The sequence below is a fragment of the Taeniopygia guttata genome, chromosome Z (genome assembly GCF_048771995.1).
Source record: "Taeniopygia guttata chromosome Z, bTaeGut7.mat, whole genome shotgun sequence".
In the NCBI taxonomy this organism is placed as follows: domain Eukaryota; kingdom Metazoa; phylum Chordata; class Aves; order Passeriformes; family Estrildidae; genus Taeniopygia; species Taeniopygia guttata.
Window position 1 is genome coordinate 15,580,335 of NC_133063.1, and position 16,804 is coordinate 15,597,138.

A 16,804-nucleotide genomic window follows, 5' to 3' on the forward strand; every position below is an offset into this window, starting at 1 on the left:
GGCTGTGTTCCAGGCCAGCTTGGATGGGCCTTGGAGCAACCTGGCCTAGCGGAAGGTGTCCCTGCCCTTGGCAGCAGGGCTGGGACAAGACAATTTCTAAGCACCCTTCCAAGCCAAGGCATTCTGGGATTCTGTGATCAGAGGGGCTGGGGGTGGCTTGGCTTAATTTCGGCTAGAGATAATTCACCACTCTGAGTTTGGTTGAGTTCAAGGAGTCATGCTCATGAGCCCAGATTCACAGCCCGTGACATTTACCACTACTATAGGCCTGGCTGACATCAATAAAGTCTTGCACACTCCAGATTCTGCACAAATTGCCTTTTATTGACACCAGAGCAAAGCGTTTTCCAGTTTGCTACTTATAAATGCATTAACTCTAGAGCGGGAATATGGGTTGCAACAGATAGCAAGACTGGATATGGCTTTACATCTGTATAAAATTTATATCACGCATGTAATCTATTATAGGCATATGATATAGAATATATATTACAGAGTTATATTCATATTTAATGTATACAGCAAGTATATATCATATGTATGCTATATATGTAATAAATATATCTATTTTATGAAAAACCTTCCAGACATAAAGGGACTATGAGCAACAATATGTGTCACAACAGACACTGACAATAAATATGTCTTCTACTGTTACTATTTAAACGAAATTACATATGCAACTCTTTAAAATCACTTTTTATCCTGATGTAACTCCATATTTCATATTTTGATATTATTTATGTTACTATATTGTTTTGATTTATCGTATTTTACTAGTAGATATGATAATTCATAAACTTTATAGTATATAACAGGCATACACAATAGATCTATCTATGAAACAAAAGCCTTGATTCTGCTATAGATAAAATTTCATGTCAGCTCCAACACACGTGGTCTAATGTTGACATAAAGGTGTCTCTTCCAGGGACATGGAGAGGCTCCATCCATTGACTCATCCCGGGTCACCAGTGCCAGTTTTCCCTCATATTCTTTTTTGCCCCATTTCTAGTTTTCTTTTTCTGTCCCAGATTCCCACTTTTTTCATGCTTGAAATTTTAGCTCTCCTCAAAGGCTGGGAAGAACTGCATATTGCAGGTGGGGTTTGGAGACTTTAGCTCAGCATGTAGAGCAGGGCTCAATGACAGCTGGGTGCCTTTTTTGGAAAGTGAAATGATACAAAGAAGTAGAATAAACCCTCCCGTGGCAGTCCACTTTCTGAGGTGCCAGCAGAGGCTGTTGGACCTTCTCCAGAGCCTTTGCACGCATCCTCTTCTCCTTAGCACCAAATTTGTGCTAGGAGGTGGTTGTCTGCTGCCAGCTGCGAGCAGCACAAGCACTGCTCTGTGCACTTGGCCATGGCTCCTGCCCTTCCTTCAGTCATCCTCTCCGAGAGCGATCCTTTTGAACGTCTTGTGCAGCACCCGGTAATCCCGCATTGCCTGGGTGTGGGCAGCCGGCTGCTGCGCCAGGTGATGGAAGAGACTGTATGTCCTACCCATTCTTACATCTGGGGGTAAATTGATGTCCTGAGGAAACCTCCGGTTACCCACAATGAAGTGCTGGAGGCATTTTTGTCACAAACATATATGCAGGCTGTCCCTGATATCCGTCAGTCGCTCCCGGAGATGTCCCCTGCTCCACGATGACACGGGCATGGCAATGAGCAGGTGCATGACAATGGTCTTCATGGTGTAGGTGGAGAAGCTGAAGCCCAGAACAAGATGGGAGAAGAACTGAAGGCATTTGAGGTGCGAGCTGTCAGGGGGGGCCTGCCTGGCAATGTACTTGAAGAACTCAGCCTCTGCCACAGCGTAATACAACTAATCACCTTACTTTGTAGCCGCAACATCCAAGCCTGCACCACAGCCTGTTAACTACATATCCAATTATAACTTGTTACTTGTATCAACAACAACCCTTTTTATACAGACATTGTTAACAACATTGCCCAAAAGTTTAAATTTGCTTTTTTTGTTCATAACAACACTGTTGCTGCTGCTGATGGCAGAGTGCTGCTGCGCAGAAGCTTTATATCGTCTCTTTCTGTATCCCACGTTCCTTCCCCTCTCTTTTCCTCGGGGACGTGAGGTAGTTTTCTGCTACTGCCTGTGAAGCCCACAAGCACATACGCATGATCACCTCTTTCATGAGCCAATGAGCAGCACACTTGCGAGCTGACGCCGAATATCCTGGTACTCGCTCATCGCCTGAGAGTGGGCAGCTGGACACCGTGCCAGCTGATGGAAGAGATTGGGTGGCTCAGCTGCTGCAATGTCCAGGGGCAAGCTAATCTCCTGAGGCAATCTCTTGTTGCCTATGATAAAGTGGTTAAGGCATTTCTCCTCCAGAGAGCAGCGCAGGTTCACACTGATATCTCGCATGCGCTGCAAGAAATACTTCCTGCGCCATTGTGACACGGGGAGACCGTTCAGGAGATGCATGACGATGGTCTTCAGGGTGTAGGTGGAAAAGCCTGTGCCCAGCAGAAGGCGGCAGAAAAGCTGCAGACATCTCAGGTGCAAACTGTCGGGGGGGGCCTTCCTGGCAATGTGCATGAAGAACTTCACCTCTGCCACAGCATAAGTCTCAGGCCATAGAGTGCTTGGGGTGCGTGTTTCCCTAGGCTGGCTGCTCACGAATATGTCAGAGCCACCTCTCCGCACCCCGAACAGGATCTCAATCCTGAAGCTTTCTCCGCCACTGATCGCCTTGAATTGGCAGGAGTGTGTGGAGGGCAGCGGGATTAAATTCCGGTTTTGTAACTGAGGCAAAGGTGGCATGATTGCTTTCACCAGTTGCTGGAACCAGCGGGCAGTTTTCTGCACGTCCAGGTAGGAGTCGGTGCACAGGGTGTCTAGGAGGCTGGGATCCTGATTGCTCCTCAGCTCCTCCTCGGGGTTGTGCAGGAAGCACAGCATGTTCTCACCCTGCTGCTGCCTCGTGCAGGTGCACTCCAGCTGCACGCGGACACGGAAGTTCCTCACGTGCCTCTGCCCCTCACCGTCCAGCTCCAGGTGGAAGCTGTGGCCTCGGGGAGGAGTCATGGGTATGAGCACATGGTACACGACATCCTGCTCCCAGGGACTCCACCCTTCAAAGGCACTGCCCACCCCGATGGGTCGGTGCAGGACTGGGTAGAAACTGTCAAACAAGACATGCCCAAAGTAAATTGTATAATCGTCCATCAGGTCAGTTATCCACTCACAGACTCTCTGCAGGTCCTCTACAGGCCCCTCTATGCGCTCCATTATATCTTGTCCAACACGATCGTCAACATTGTCTTCTTCTTCTTGGACTACATTTGCAACATCATTGTCATTGTTGTTTTCTGCAAGTGCAGCCCCATTGGCAACATCATTTCCATCATTGTCATCTTCATTTCCAGCAACATTGCCAACTTCCTCTTCATTTGCACCATGGTTTTCTTCTTCATTCTCCTCTCTCCTCAGGCTGCTTTTCCACCCAATAATCCACAGCACCAAGACCAGGGCCAGGAGCACAGCAACAGCTAAGAGCTGCAAGTTTGGCATCTTCTTCTGGGAGAGCTGCTCCACCTGCTGCTCCAGCCGAAGCCTCTCCCATTCCAAGTACTTTGCACGCGCTTCCATGCGCCAATGTGTTTCCTCATCCAAACCATCACCCACGGGCGGCGGGTACTGGATGAGACCTTGCAAGAGCGCGAACAGGAACACGACTGGATCCATGGTCTGCAGGAGGAGGGAGAGAAGGCCTTGAGTGGGGAAGGGAGGGCGGGAACTACTGCTTGCTGCAGGGAGGACAGGATGCTCAGGGTTCTGGGCGCAGGAAGGACAGGGCCCCAGACAGCTGGCAGGCAGCAAGGGCTATCCCAGTGCCCCTGGAGCTGCAGCAGCAGCAGCAGCAGCCCTGTGGCCTGCCCAAGGCTCTCCCATGAGGGGCTGTCCCTGCCTGCAGGGGGAGAAGCCAGCCCCGGTTGCAGCGTTTCTGCCCCAGCCCTTGTCCCCAGCCCAGCCTCCCCGCCGTGTGTGTACTCACCGCTTGCCCAAGCAATAGAGGGCCAGCGTTAACCTGCTGGGGCCTTTTATTGCTTCCCCCTCTGTGACACGTCCCCTGTGATGTCACAGGTGCCAGAGCGCATCACAGACCAGCCAACCCCACCCTTTGTCCCCTCAGCCAACTCCTCCCTCAGGAACTCAGAAAGGCCCTGGTGCACTGCTTAAGGCTGCTTTTGAGGGAAGCTTCTTCAAATAACTCCCATTGTTCTCTCTTTTGGATTTATTTTCATCTGCCTTCCACTCACAATCTCATAGATATCCCTGTTGGAAGGCGCCCTTGAGGATCATTGAGTCTAAGCTTTGACTCCTCACGGGTTGAGCTACACTCAGATCTCAGAATCAGAGTGGTTGAAAAAGTCCCTGAAGATCCCACAGTGGGACCGCGAACCTAACACTGCCTACTCCTTTAAGAAATTGAGTCCTCAAATATTCCATGCCTTTTCAATCCCTTCAAGAGTGGGGACTCAGCTATTTCCCTAGGCAGCCACTTTCCACACTTGATAGTACTTTTGATGAAAGCAGTTTTTCTAAAATCCAATCTAAACATCTATATCTGATGCAACGTGAGGTCATTTTCCTTGTTCTTATTGCTTGTTTCCTTGTGTCACTGGACAAGTGGGATGTTCAGACATGCCCATTGTTAGCCAAAGATTTTGTCAACAGTTCATGTTTAAGAAATCACTCTGGCCCGCAAGTTCTAAAGATCAAATCTATTTATAAAATGAATTATTTATTAAATAAACAAGAGATAATAGATGAAAGATCTCGGAGTTACTTACTACTCAGTATAAAACTAAAAGGTACTAGACGTAGATTAAACCATAACAAACAATGTACAACATGAAGGTATCTATAGGAAAGCTTGTCAAAGAAACAGGAGTCAAATCTTACACACCACAGTGATGATGATGATAATTATTTGGATGTCTTTCACTTAACCTCCTCAGCAGTAATTGCAAAACAAGTGTCCTTGTCCACAAGAGAAACACCACACATTTCCAGAGAAATGTATAGAAAATTTCTGCTTTGTGAAAGTTTGGTATGGCTTTTTAGAGTTATAAAGTGAGGTGCCTGTCAGTGAGAAATCCAGCTTGTCTTTCCAGCTCTCACTTTAACAGTAAGATGTTTCTTGGCAGCTGGGAGATGCCAGCCCGCTGTTAACCCCACAGTGGCAAAAGAATTCACTGCAAGACTGTTATTCCTGTTTGAATTACCTGTCCAGGTAACAAACCACAGATCAGCTCTTGAGCAGAATGAGATGCCCTGCCACACCTGGGAGAAGAAATCAATCCCCACCCGGCTACAACCTCCCTTCAGGGAGCTGTAGGGAACTGTAAGGTCCCTCTGAGGCGCTTTTTCTCTCTGCTAAACACCCCCACTATTGCAGCGGGCAGTGTTCTGAGTGCCATGACCTTTCTGAAGAAGCCTCACAAAACACCTCGCCGTCTGTGCTCACACCGGGTGATTTCAGCTCTTTTATGATCCGGGCGACGCAGAAGAAGAGACGGGGTCTTTGTGGGGACTTCCAAGGTGAGCCTTTATTGAGCTTCTTCCTTGAGATGGTCCAGGGACAAAGAGCCACTCAGGCTGGGAAAGCAGGGATTTACACAGGGATCTTGAGGGGCGGGACAGAACACTAGGGCCAACGGGATGAGGGCACAGGGGTGGAGTGAGAGGGAAGGGCCAATGGGATACATTAAATCTGCATGTCACAACAAGGCATGCTGGGAGAAGCCTTTATCCTCAACCTAAGTGGGTATGGCTTGAGAGGTTTTCCCTCCAGGGGAGTGCTGTGGATTCTTTCCCTCTTGGCCCACCAGCCTCCACACCCCACTTCCCTCAGCCCTCTTTCATCAGACTTGTGCTCTTATAGAAGTGTTTCTAATAAAAAGGACTAGCATTTGTGGACATCAATGCCCTTCAAACTACATGCTCAGGGACCCTTCTTAATTAGTTCCTGAGCTTGCTCTCCTACAACCCTTGGGAGTAGCTCTGCGGACAGTTTTTTCCATAACACCTAAGATTTTTTTTACTCAAGCACTTCTTGATTACTGTGCCCAAGACAGCATCAATCACCACTTCACCCACAAGAACATCTCTACAGACAAACTCCAGGTCTAGGAGGCTAGTTGGCTCCCACAGTACCCATGTCAAAAAGCTACTTTCAGTGTGTACTTCCAGAATTTTCTGGGCTTGTTCAGCTCTTCCCTGTGATGTCTCCATTTGCAGCTAAGAAGTTGAGGTGCACCATGAGTATGACTTTGTGTGACTGATCAAGAGATTTCCTTTCATTCCTTAGAGCATTATCCACCAGTGTCATCATCCTGGCTCAGTGATCCCTTAGAGACTGAGTGAAGCTCACAGAGGGAATAGATTGTCTCACAAAAGGGATGGCAGACAGTGTCCAAGTGTGCTTTTACTCTAGAGGAAAGGTGTGGCAGCAATTCCCCCTGCTGATTGAGCAGTGCCTTCTCCATGTCCTGCATGCTCGGGTCTGTGTCAGATTTTGCCCAGGCAGTGTCTAAGGATGGGTAGCTCCTCCATACAGACCCCAGTGAACACAAGGAGGAATCTTAGCGATGCCTCTTGCACGGTCCCTGACCAGCTGCAGCTGCCAGCAAGAATTTCTGGGTCCATCTAAAATGGTCACCCTGGCTGTGACAGTGTTAGAGGAAAGGGGGATGAAAGCCATCTTCGTAGCCGCTGAAGTGTGACGACCCATGCTTAAGGGGAAGGAAGCGCTGAAGATTTGCGATCCAAATGAGTAACAAAAGTCAGGGGGTCCACAATCAGAAAACTTTATTACCTAACTACACACTGGGCTTGGAAATCAATATGTTAGTCCCCTGACATGAGCACAAGGCAGTGGGTTGTGGATAAAGGGGTAGGGTTAAAGGGAAGAGAAGAAAAAGAGGGAGAGATGAATTAAAGAAAGAGAGAAAGAAAAAGACAAAGAAGAAAAGAGAGACAAAAAAAGAACACCCGTCCTGGTTCCAGTGTTGATCCAGTTAATGGAATGTCAATCCTGGCTGCAGTGCCAATCCTGGCAATAATCCTGAGTTCAGCATCAATCCAGCTGTGCTGGTCTGGTCTATGAGATGTCCAGGGTCCTGAGGGCACTTTCCAGGCTTGGGGGTTACCTTTTTATCGACAGGTTTCTCTGCCCTAAACACAGGTTTCCCACTTTCTATGTCAATTAATTACCATGTACAGTCTTTTCTTTCAGGCCTTCCTGGACATGGGGCAGAGGGCTTTGGTGCTTTTTGAGGGTCTTAATCCTACTCTATAGTCCACGCTCTCTTCTTGGCCTTATTCTTGTGCTTATGCTGTACTGTGCTGTGGCTCTTTCTCACTGAAAAGTGCTGCCCTATTTCCGCCTGGCCCCCCTTCTCCAGCCATATCTTGGTCTTTCTCACAGCATTTTAATACCAGCAGTCCTTGGCTATTACCAACAGTTCCTGGTTGGCTCCACTGCCATACAATTATCAATGTTAGAGACTCACTCATTGCTCCCTTATATTCTGAGAATCAAGAGCTCAAAAGGTCTCCCTTTGGACACTTTACAGTTGCAACAGAGTGGGATTTAGTCATAGGAATGTTCCATCATTCAGGTCTTTTCTCTGTAACTTTGTTTGAAGGTTTGTCAACAAGAATATTATTCCACTTGGGTTCTTAGTCAAAAAAAGTCAGCAAAGAAAAATAAATCAGCAAAGAAAAATAATTTTCCAAGGCTGTTCATTAAAAAAAAAAGAAAAAAAATTGCACTAGTTAGACACCTGTTAGTTCCTGGGAACAAAGAATGTTTCTGATACATTCAAAAGGAGCTTAATATAAATGGAGTTTGTCAAGGCTTAGGCCTAATGAGGGTTTCTCAGATTGTAGTGCAGCCAGGGGCAAGGGGAGTCCATCACCACAATCCGCCCTGCAATGGAAGTCAGCTTCTCTGGGCCTCCACACGGTAGTCATCTCTGGATGCTGTGCTGGGGAGACTGCCAAGACAACCCTGTTATGGACAGGCTTACAACGAAAACTTCAAAGTAACAAAAAAAAGCAGGCCAGTTAATTACAAACAAGTAAGCCTGTTTATTACAGACAGAACAACTGAAAGCCAAAGCCTCCGACTAGTCCGGAGACTGTTTCAACAATTTAGTAATTGTACACCTAGGGGCATTTCTAAGGATACCAGCTCCAAGCAAAGACCTGGGTGTCACACACCCCAGGCCTTTTAAAGTCTCTCTCTTCTTCCCTTACTGGGGCGCTCAGGATCCGTGCTGTGATCGGTTTCTTTTTCTGTTGCTGATTGGCCCATAAGCTGGTGCAATCATTTTGAGATTCTTGCTTCTTATTGGCTGGTCTCTCCTCCAGTCTTAATCCAAGCTGTGGCTGTGCTCTACGATGGTATACTTCTAGAAGCTTCTCTGCCCCCCCTCCACAAAGATTGGCATTTCCTCCCTGGTTCCAGTCCCCTTTCAGGTGTATACAACAGTATTGATCTCTAATACAACTAATCACCTTACTTTGTAGCCACAACATCCAAGCCTGCACCACACCCTGTTAACTACTTATCCAATTATAACTTGTTACTTGTATCAACAACAACCCTTTTTATACAGACATTGTTAACAACATTGCCCAAAAGTTTAAATTTTTATTTTTTGTTCATAACAACACTGTAGCTGCTGCTGATGGCAGAGTGCTGCTGCGCAGAAGCTTTATATCTTCTCTTTCTGTATCCCACGTTCCCCTCTCTTTTCCTCGGGGACGTGAGGTGGTTTTCTGCTACTGCCTGTGAAGCCCACAAGCACAGCTGTACGCATGATCACCTCTTTCAGCAGCCAATGAGCAGCACACTTGCGAGCTGACGCCGAACATCCTGGTACTCGCTCATCGCCTGAGAGTGGGCAGCTGGACACCGTGCCAGCTGATGGAAGAGATTGGGTGGCTCAGCTGCTGCAATGTCCAGGGGCAAGCTAATCTCCTGAGGCAATCTCTTGTTGCCTATGATAAAGTGGTTAAGGCATTTCTCCTCCAGAGAGCAGCGCAGGTTCACACTGATATCTCGCATGCGCTGCAAGAAATACCTCCTGCGCCATTGTGACACGGGGAGACTGTTCAGGAGGTGCATGACGATGGTCTTCAGGGTGTAGGTGGAAAAGCCTGTGCCCAGCAGAAGGCGGCAGAAAAGCTGCAGACATCTCAGGTTGACCAACATCTCTTGCAGCCTGCAACTCACCTCAGAGCAGTCAAAGAGTGTCAATAAGGACTGGAGGGATCACAGCGTTTTCTGGATGCAGCTCCAACCTTGGCAGAAATAAACCAACCTACAACCCCCTGGCATGAGGCTTTCCCACTACCACTGGTCCCACCAAAGCCAATTCTCCTGTTCCGAGGCTGAAGGTAGAAGTGAAGATGAGGAGAGTAAAGAGAAAAGCAGCTGCATAAGTTCGAGCACTAGAGTGAAGTTCCTTTTAATGACTTTATGAAATGACATTACCAAATACTCCTTGGGTTAAAAGTGGCTTCCCATCGCAGTAGTATGGACTTGTTTAGGTTGAAAAAGATCTCTAAGATTGTAGAGAGTCCACCCACAAACCTGACATTGACAAGTCGACTTTGAAACCATGTCCCCAGGTGCCACATCCACACATTCCATAAGAGTCTCCAGACATGACAATATCATTAATTCCACGGGCAGCCATGACAACTCTTAACAACCTTTTCAGAGGAGAAATTTGTCCTTAATACCCAATCTAAGCCCCCCCCGACAGAAGTTGAGGCCATTTCCTCTTGTCCTCTCCCTTGTTTCCTGGGAGCAGAGCCTGACCCCCACCTGGGGTGTGGCTCCACACTTCTGTCAGGGAGTTGTAGAGAACAAGAAAGCCCCCCTGAGCCTCCTCTTCTCCATTCTCAGCCCCTCCAGCTCCCTCAGCTGCTCCTCATCAGACTTAATCACCAGACCCTTTCCTGTGCTCAGGCCTTTGCCGCCACTGCTTTGGGACCTGTTGCAGCATTCCACACTCCACACAGGCATGTTTTTATCTAACCCTTTCTTGCTCTGAGTGAAAGATTAACCCCTTTTCTTTGCAGTGACCTAACTTGCAGTCTGATTGCTGGCTCTGCTTGTTTACTTCCCTTTTGCATCACCCTCACAAAAGAAGAAGTCACCATACTAAAGAAACTGCTGCTAGAGGGGAGTAGAGAAAGTCAGCAAGTACTTTGTGAGCAATTCCCATCCTTTATTCATCAGTGCGTATGATTTGGGCTAGCCAAACAGTTGGAAATGGTTGTTTCCCTCTTCCCCTGCTCAGGGTGCTTTAACAAGGGAAGACTGATGTTCTGGAGAGGGGAAGTGCGTCCGCAGCCATTCACTTGTTATGATTCTCCAGGGCCAGAGTGGAATACATAAACCTCTGGCTCCAGCTAGAGGCCACTCATGGCTGGGTTTCTAAGCAGAACAGATCTCTCTTTATGAAGTATCACTCTGCTCCGTTAAGGTGTGTGGTACAATAGGCCCAGTATCTCATAGGGAACAAGAAGACAAGAGAATAGAGAAATTGCTGCTTCCCGGGAAGTGGCTGAACATTGCTCGTCTATGAGAAGTAGAGAATAAATGTTTTTTCTCCTTTACTTCTGCATGCACAAACTCAATTTTTTCACTTCAATTAACAGCCTTATCTCAACTGACTACTTGTTTTCCATTTTATGTTCTCTCCCCTGTCACACTAGGAAAGGGAGTGTGATGGAGTGGCTTAGTGACCACCTGGCATTCAGCCAAGGTGAACCCACTACACCCATTCTAAAAAAGGGTAGAAAGGAATACTCTGGAAATGACCAACCCATCAGCCTCATGTCAGTGCCTCGGAAGATCACGGAACACATCCTCCTTGAAGCTATGCTAAGGCACATGGAGAACAGGGAGGTGATTTGGGACAGCCGAGGGTGAGTCTTGCCCGACCTACCCAGTGGCCTTCAATGATGGATCGAGTACATGAAGGGACAAGGGGAAGGCTACAGGTGTCATTTATCTGGACTACCGTAAAGCCTTTGACATGATCCCCAAAACATTCTCCCTAAATTTGAGAGAGGTGGATTTGGTGCCTGGACTGTTGGATGGATAAGAAATTGCATGCATGGTGCTTCCAGAGATCAACAGCTAAGAGTCAGGATGGACCTCAAAGTTCTGTTCTCTGAGCAATGTCTATTAATATCTTCATTAATCCTGTACACAGAGGTATCCTCAGCAGGTTTGCTGATGTCACCAAGCAGCAGCTGACACACCTGAAGAATGGAATGACTACTAAAGAGATGTGATGTGCTTGAGGAGTGGAACCATAGCAGTCTCATGTGGTTTAAAAAGATCAAGTATGAGGTGCTGCACCTGAGTCAGGGTAGGTCTCAGGATGCATCCAGGCACAGTCTGGCCCCAGGATGCAAAGAGGATGGGAGTTTCTGCCTGTCTGTGCCCTGTCAGCCTGTTGTGTAGGCCCCAAGGCAGCCAGGCTGTTACTACACCACTGTGTCCCTCGCTCTCTGTGCCCGGCACCTCCGGCCCTGCTGCCCTGCTCCCGGAGCCCTGTCCCCGGGCAGAGCCGTTCCCTGCCCGGGCACTGCCCCTTGGGGTGCTCCCTGCTGCGGCCTGGGCTGGCCCCAGAGCAGGGTCCCCCTGCGGGTGGCCCCGGGCGGGCCGCATGTCCCCGGCCGGCTGTGCCCGGGCAGCTGCCTCAGCCGTGAGGGCTGCAGAGCTGCGGGAGCCCACGGCTCTCTGCCGGCCGCGCTGCAGAGCTCCCAGCTCCAGCTGGCAGGGCCTCAGCGCCCGCCCTGTGCCCTCCCGCAGGGACAGGCAGGCCAGGCCCTGCTTGCTGCCCTCATGGCGGCATTCCTGGCCCCTGCGCTCTCCAAGGGCTTCTCCAGGGGCACTCTCCTGCGGCCTTTGGGTCCCTGCACGGGAGCCGTGAGAGACCGGCACAGGGGCTGTTGGCAAGGGCCTGGAGGGACAGCGCCAGGGCCAGTGGCTTCCCACTGACAGAGGGCAGCCTTAGGCTGGAGCTGTGCAAGGACTTCTGCTCTCTGAGGCTGCTGAGCCTCTGGCCCACGCTGCCCACAGGAGCTGTGGCTGCCCCATCCCTGGCTGTGTTCCAGGCCAGCTTGGATGGGCCTTGGAGCAACCTGGCCTAGCGGAAGGTGTCCCTGCCCTTGGCAGCAGGGCTGGGACAAGACAATTTCTAAGCACCCTTCCAAGCCAAGGCATTCTGGGATTCTGTGATCAGAGGGGCTGGGGGTGGCTTGGCTTAATTTCGGCTAGAGATAATTCACCACTCTGAGTTTGGTTGAGTTCAAGGAGTCATGCTCATGAGCCCAGATTCACAGCCCGTGACATTTACCACTACTATAGGCCTGGCTGACATCAATAAAGTCTTGCACACTCCAGATTCTGTACAAATTGCCTTTTATTGACACCAGAGCAAAGCGTTTTCCAGTTTGCTACTTATAAATGCATTAACTCTAGAGCGGGAATATGGGTTGCAACAGATAGCAAGACTGGATATGGCTTTACATCTGTATAAAATTTATATCACGCATGTAATCTATTATAGGCATATGATATAGAATATATATTACAGAGTTATATTCATATTTAATGTATACAGCAAGTATATATCATATGTATGCTATATATGTAATAAATATATCTATTTTATGAAAAACCTTCCAGACATAAAGGGACTATGAGCAACAATATGTGTCACAACAGACACTGACAATAAATATGTCTTCTACTGTTACTATTTAAACGAAATTACATATGCAACTCTTTAAAATCACTTTTTATCCTGATGTAACTCCATATTTCATATTTTGATATTATTTATGTTACTATATTGTTTTGATTTATCGTATTTTACTAGTAGATATGATAATTCATAAACTTTATAGTATATAACAGGCATACACAATAGATCTATCTATGAAACAAAAGCCTTGATTCTGCTATAGATAAAATTTCATGTCAGCTCCAACACACGTGGTCTAATGTTGACATAAAGGTGTCTCTTCCAGGGACATGGAGAGGCTCCATCCATTGACTCATCCCGGGTCACCAGTGCCAGTTTTCCCTCATATTCTTTTTTGCCCCATTTCTATTTTTCTTTTTCTGTCCCAGATTCCCACTTTTTTCATGCTTGAAATTTTAGCTCTCCTCAAAGGCTGGGAAGAACTGCATATTGCAGGTGGGGTTTGGAGACTTTAGCTCAGCATGTAGAGCAGGGCTCAATGACAGCTGGGTGCCTTTTTTGGAAAGTGAAATGATACAAAGAAGTAGAATAAACCCTCCCGTGGCAGTCCACTTTCTGAGGTGCCAGCAGAGGCTGTTGGACCTTCTCCAGAGCCTTTGCACGCATCCTCTTCTCCTTAGCACCAAATTTGTGCTAGGAGGTGGTTGTCTGCTGCCAGCTGCGAGCAGCACAAGCACTGCTCTGTGCACTTGGCCATGGCTCCTGCCCTTCCTTCAGTCATCCTCTCCGAGAGCGATCCTTTTGAACGTCTTGTGCAGCACCCGGTAATCCCGCATTGCCTGGGTGTGGGCAGCCGGCTGCTGCGCCAGGTGATGGAAGAGACTGTATGTCCTACCCATTCTTACATCTGGGGGTAAATTGATGTCCTGAGGAAACCTCCGGTTACCCACAATGAAGTGCTGGAGGCATTTTTGTCACAAACATATATGCAGGCTGTCCCTGATATCCGTCAGTCGCTCCCGGAGATGTCCCCTGCTCCACGATGACACGGGCATGGCAATGAGCAGGTGCATGACAATGGTCTTCATGGTGTAGGTGGAGAAGCTGAAGCCCAGAACAAGATGGGAGAAGAACTGAAGGCATTTGAGGTGCGAGCTGTCAGGGGGGGCCTGCCTGGCAATGTACTTGAAGAACTCAGCCTCTGCCACAGCGTAATACAACTAATCACCTTACTTTGTAGCCGCAACATCCAAGCCTGCACCACAGCCTGTTAACTACATATCCAATTATAACTTGTTACTTGTATCAACAACAACCCTTTTTATACAGACATTGTTAACAACATTGCCCAAAAGTTTAAATTTGCTTTTTTTGTTCATAACAACACTGTTGCTGCTGCTGATGGCAGAGTGCTGCTGCGCAGAAGCTTTATATCGTCTCTTTCTGTATCCCACGTTCCTTCCCCTCTCTTTTCCTCGGGGACGTGAGGTAGTTTTCTGCTACTGCCTGTGAAGCCCACAAGCACATACGCATGATCACCTCTTTCATGAGCCAATGAGCAGCACACTTGCGAGCTGACGCCGAATATCCTGGTACTCGCTCATCGCCTGAGAGTGGGCAGCTGGACACCGTGCCAGCTGATGGAAGAGATTGGGTGGCTCAGCTGCTGCAATGTCCAGGGGCAAGCTAATCTCCTGAGGCAATCTCTTGTTGCCTATGATAAAGTGGTTAAGGCATTTCTCCTCCAGAGAGCAGCGCAGGTTCACACTGATATCTCGCATGCGCTGCAAGAAATACTTCCTGCGCCATTGTGACACGGGGAGACCGTTCAGGAGATGCATGACGATGGTCTTCAGGGTGTAGTTGGAAAAGCCTGTGCCCAGCAGAAGGCGGCAGAAAAGCTGCAGACATCTCAGGTGCAAACTGTCGGGGGGGGCCTTCCTGGCAATGTGCATGAAGAACTTCACCTCTGCCACAGCATAAGTCTCAGGCCATAGAGTGCTTGGGGTGCGTGTTTCCCTAGGCTGGCTGCTCACGAATATGTCAGAGCCACCTCTCCGCACCCCGAACAGGATCTCAATCCTGAAGCTTTCTCCGCCACTGATCGCCTTGAATTGGCAGGAGTGTGTGGAGGGCAGCGGGATTAAATTCCGGTTTTGTAACTGAGGCAAAGGTGGCATGATTGCTTTCACCAGTTGCTGGAACCAGCGGGCAGTTTTCTGCACGTCCAGGTAGGAGTCGGTGCACAGGGTGTCTAGGAGGCTGGGATCCTGATTGCTCCTCAGCTCCTCCTCGGGGTTGTGCAGGAAGCACAGCATGTTCTCACCCTGCTGCTGCCTCGTGCAGGTGCACTCCAGCTGCACGCGGACACGGAAGTTCCTCACGTGCCTCTGCCCCTCACCGTCCAGCTCCAGGTGGAAGCTGTGGCCTCGGGGAGGAGTCATGGGTATGAGCACACGGTACACGACATCCTGCTCCCAGGGACTCCACCCTTCAAAGGCACTGCCCACCCCGATGGGTCGGTGCAGGACTGGGTAGAAACTGTCAAACAAGACATGCCCAAAGTAAATTGTATAATCGTCCATCAGGTCAGTTATCCACTCACAGACTCTCTGCAGGTCCTCTACAGGCCCCTCTATGCGCTCCATTATATCTTGTCCAACACGATCGTCAACATTGTCTTCTTCTTCTTGGACTACATTTGCAACATCATTGTCATTGTTGTTTTCTGCAAGTGCAGCCCCATTGGCAACATCATTTCCATCATTGTCATCTTCATTTCCAGCAACATTGCCAACTTCCTCTTCATTTGCACCATGGTTTTCTTCTTCATTCTCCTCTCTCCTCAGGCTGCTTTTCCACCCAATAATCCACAGCACCAAGACCAGGGCCAGGAGCACAGCAACAGCTAAGAGCTGCAAGTGTGGCATCTTCTTCTGGGAGAGCTGCTCCACCTGCTGCTCCAGCCGAAGCCTCTCCCATTCCAAGTACTTTGCACGCGCTTCCATGTGCCAATGTGCTTCCTCATCCAAACCATCACCCACGGGCGGCGGGTACTGGATGAGACCTTGCAAGAGCGCGAACAGGAACACGACTGGATCCATGGTCTGCAGGAGGAGGGAGAGAAGGCCTTGAGTGGGGAAGGGAGGGCGGGAACTACTGCTTGCTGCAGGGAGGACAGGATGCTCAGGGTTCTGGGCGCAGGAAGGACAGGGCCCCAGACAGCTGGCAGGCAGCAAGGGCTATCCCAGTGCCCCTGGAGCTGCAGCAGCAGCAGCAGCCCTGTGGCCTGCCCAAGGCTCTCCCATGAGGGGCTGTCCCTGCCTGCAGGGGGAGAAGCCAGCCCCGGTTGCAGCGTTTCTGCCCCAGCCCTTGTCCCCAGCCCAGCCTCCCCGCCGTGTGTGTACTCACCGCTTGCCCAAGCAATAGAGGGCCAGCGTTAACCTGCTGGGGCCTTTTATTGCTTCCCCCTCTGTGACACGTCCCCTGTGATGTCACAGGTGCCAGAGCGCATCACAGACCAGCCAACCCCACCCTTTGTCCCCTCAGCCAACTCCTCCCTCAGGAACTCAGAAAGGCCCTGGTGCACTGCTTAAGGCTGCTTTTGAGGGAAGCTTCTTCAAATAACTCCCATTGTTCTCTCTTTTGGATTTATTTTCATCTGCCTTCCACTCACAATCTCATAGATATCCCTGTTGGAAGGCGCCCTTGAGGATCATTGAGTCTAAGCTTTGACTCCTCACGGGTTGAGCTACACTCAGATCTCAGAATCAGAGTGGTTGAAAAAGTCCCTGAAGATCCCACAGTGGGACCGCGAACCTAACACTGCCTACTCCTTTAAGAAATTGAGTCCTCAAATATTCCATGCCTTTTCAATCCCTTCAAGAGTGGGGACTCAGCTATTTCCCTAGGCAGCCACTTTCCACACTTGATAGTACTTTTGATGAAAGCAGTTTTTCTAAAATCCAATCTAAACATCTATATCTGATGCAACGTGAGGTCATTTTCCTTGTTCTTATTGCTTGTTTCCTT

General features: G+C 49.0%; 2 protein-coding genes across 2 annotated transcripts; both read right to left on the reverse strand.

Annotated features, from left to right (window-relative positions):
* Positions 1–2,150: 2,150 nt before the first annotated feature.
* On the reverse strand, positions 2,151–3,710 carry LOC140681845 (inositol 1,4,5-trisphosphate receptor-interacting protein-like 1). Its single transcript, XM_072922359.1, has one exon. The coding sequence runs from the start codon at positions 3,708–3,710 to the stop codon at positions 2,151–2,153; it is 1,560 nt and encodes a 519-aa protein (XP_072778460.1).
* A 10,606-nt stretch (positions 3,711–14,316) lies between these two features.
* LOC140681846 (inositol 1,4,5-trisphosphate receptor-interacting protein-like 1) lies at positions 14,317–15,876 on the reverse strand. Its single transcript, XM_072922360.1, has one exon. It carries the CDS (start codon positions 15,874–15,876, stop codon positions 14,317–14,319), a length of 1,560 nt encoding a protein of 519 aa, XP_072778461.1.
* Between the last annotated feature and the right edge of the window lie 928 nt (positions 15,877–16,804).

What these genes read in the sequence shown, in the direction of transcription:
- LOC140681846 (XM_072922360.1), bottom strand. Translation starts at nt 15,876, where the DNA reads ATGGATCCAGTCGTGTTCCTGTTCGCGCTCTTGCAAGGTCTCATCCAG.
- LOC140681845 (XM_072922359.1), bottom strand. Translation starts at nt 3,710, where the DNA reads ATGGATCCAGTCGTGTTCCTGTTCGCGCTCTTGCAAGGTCTCATCCAG.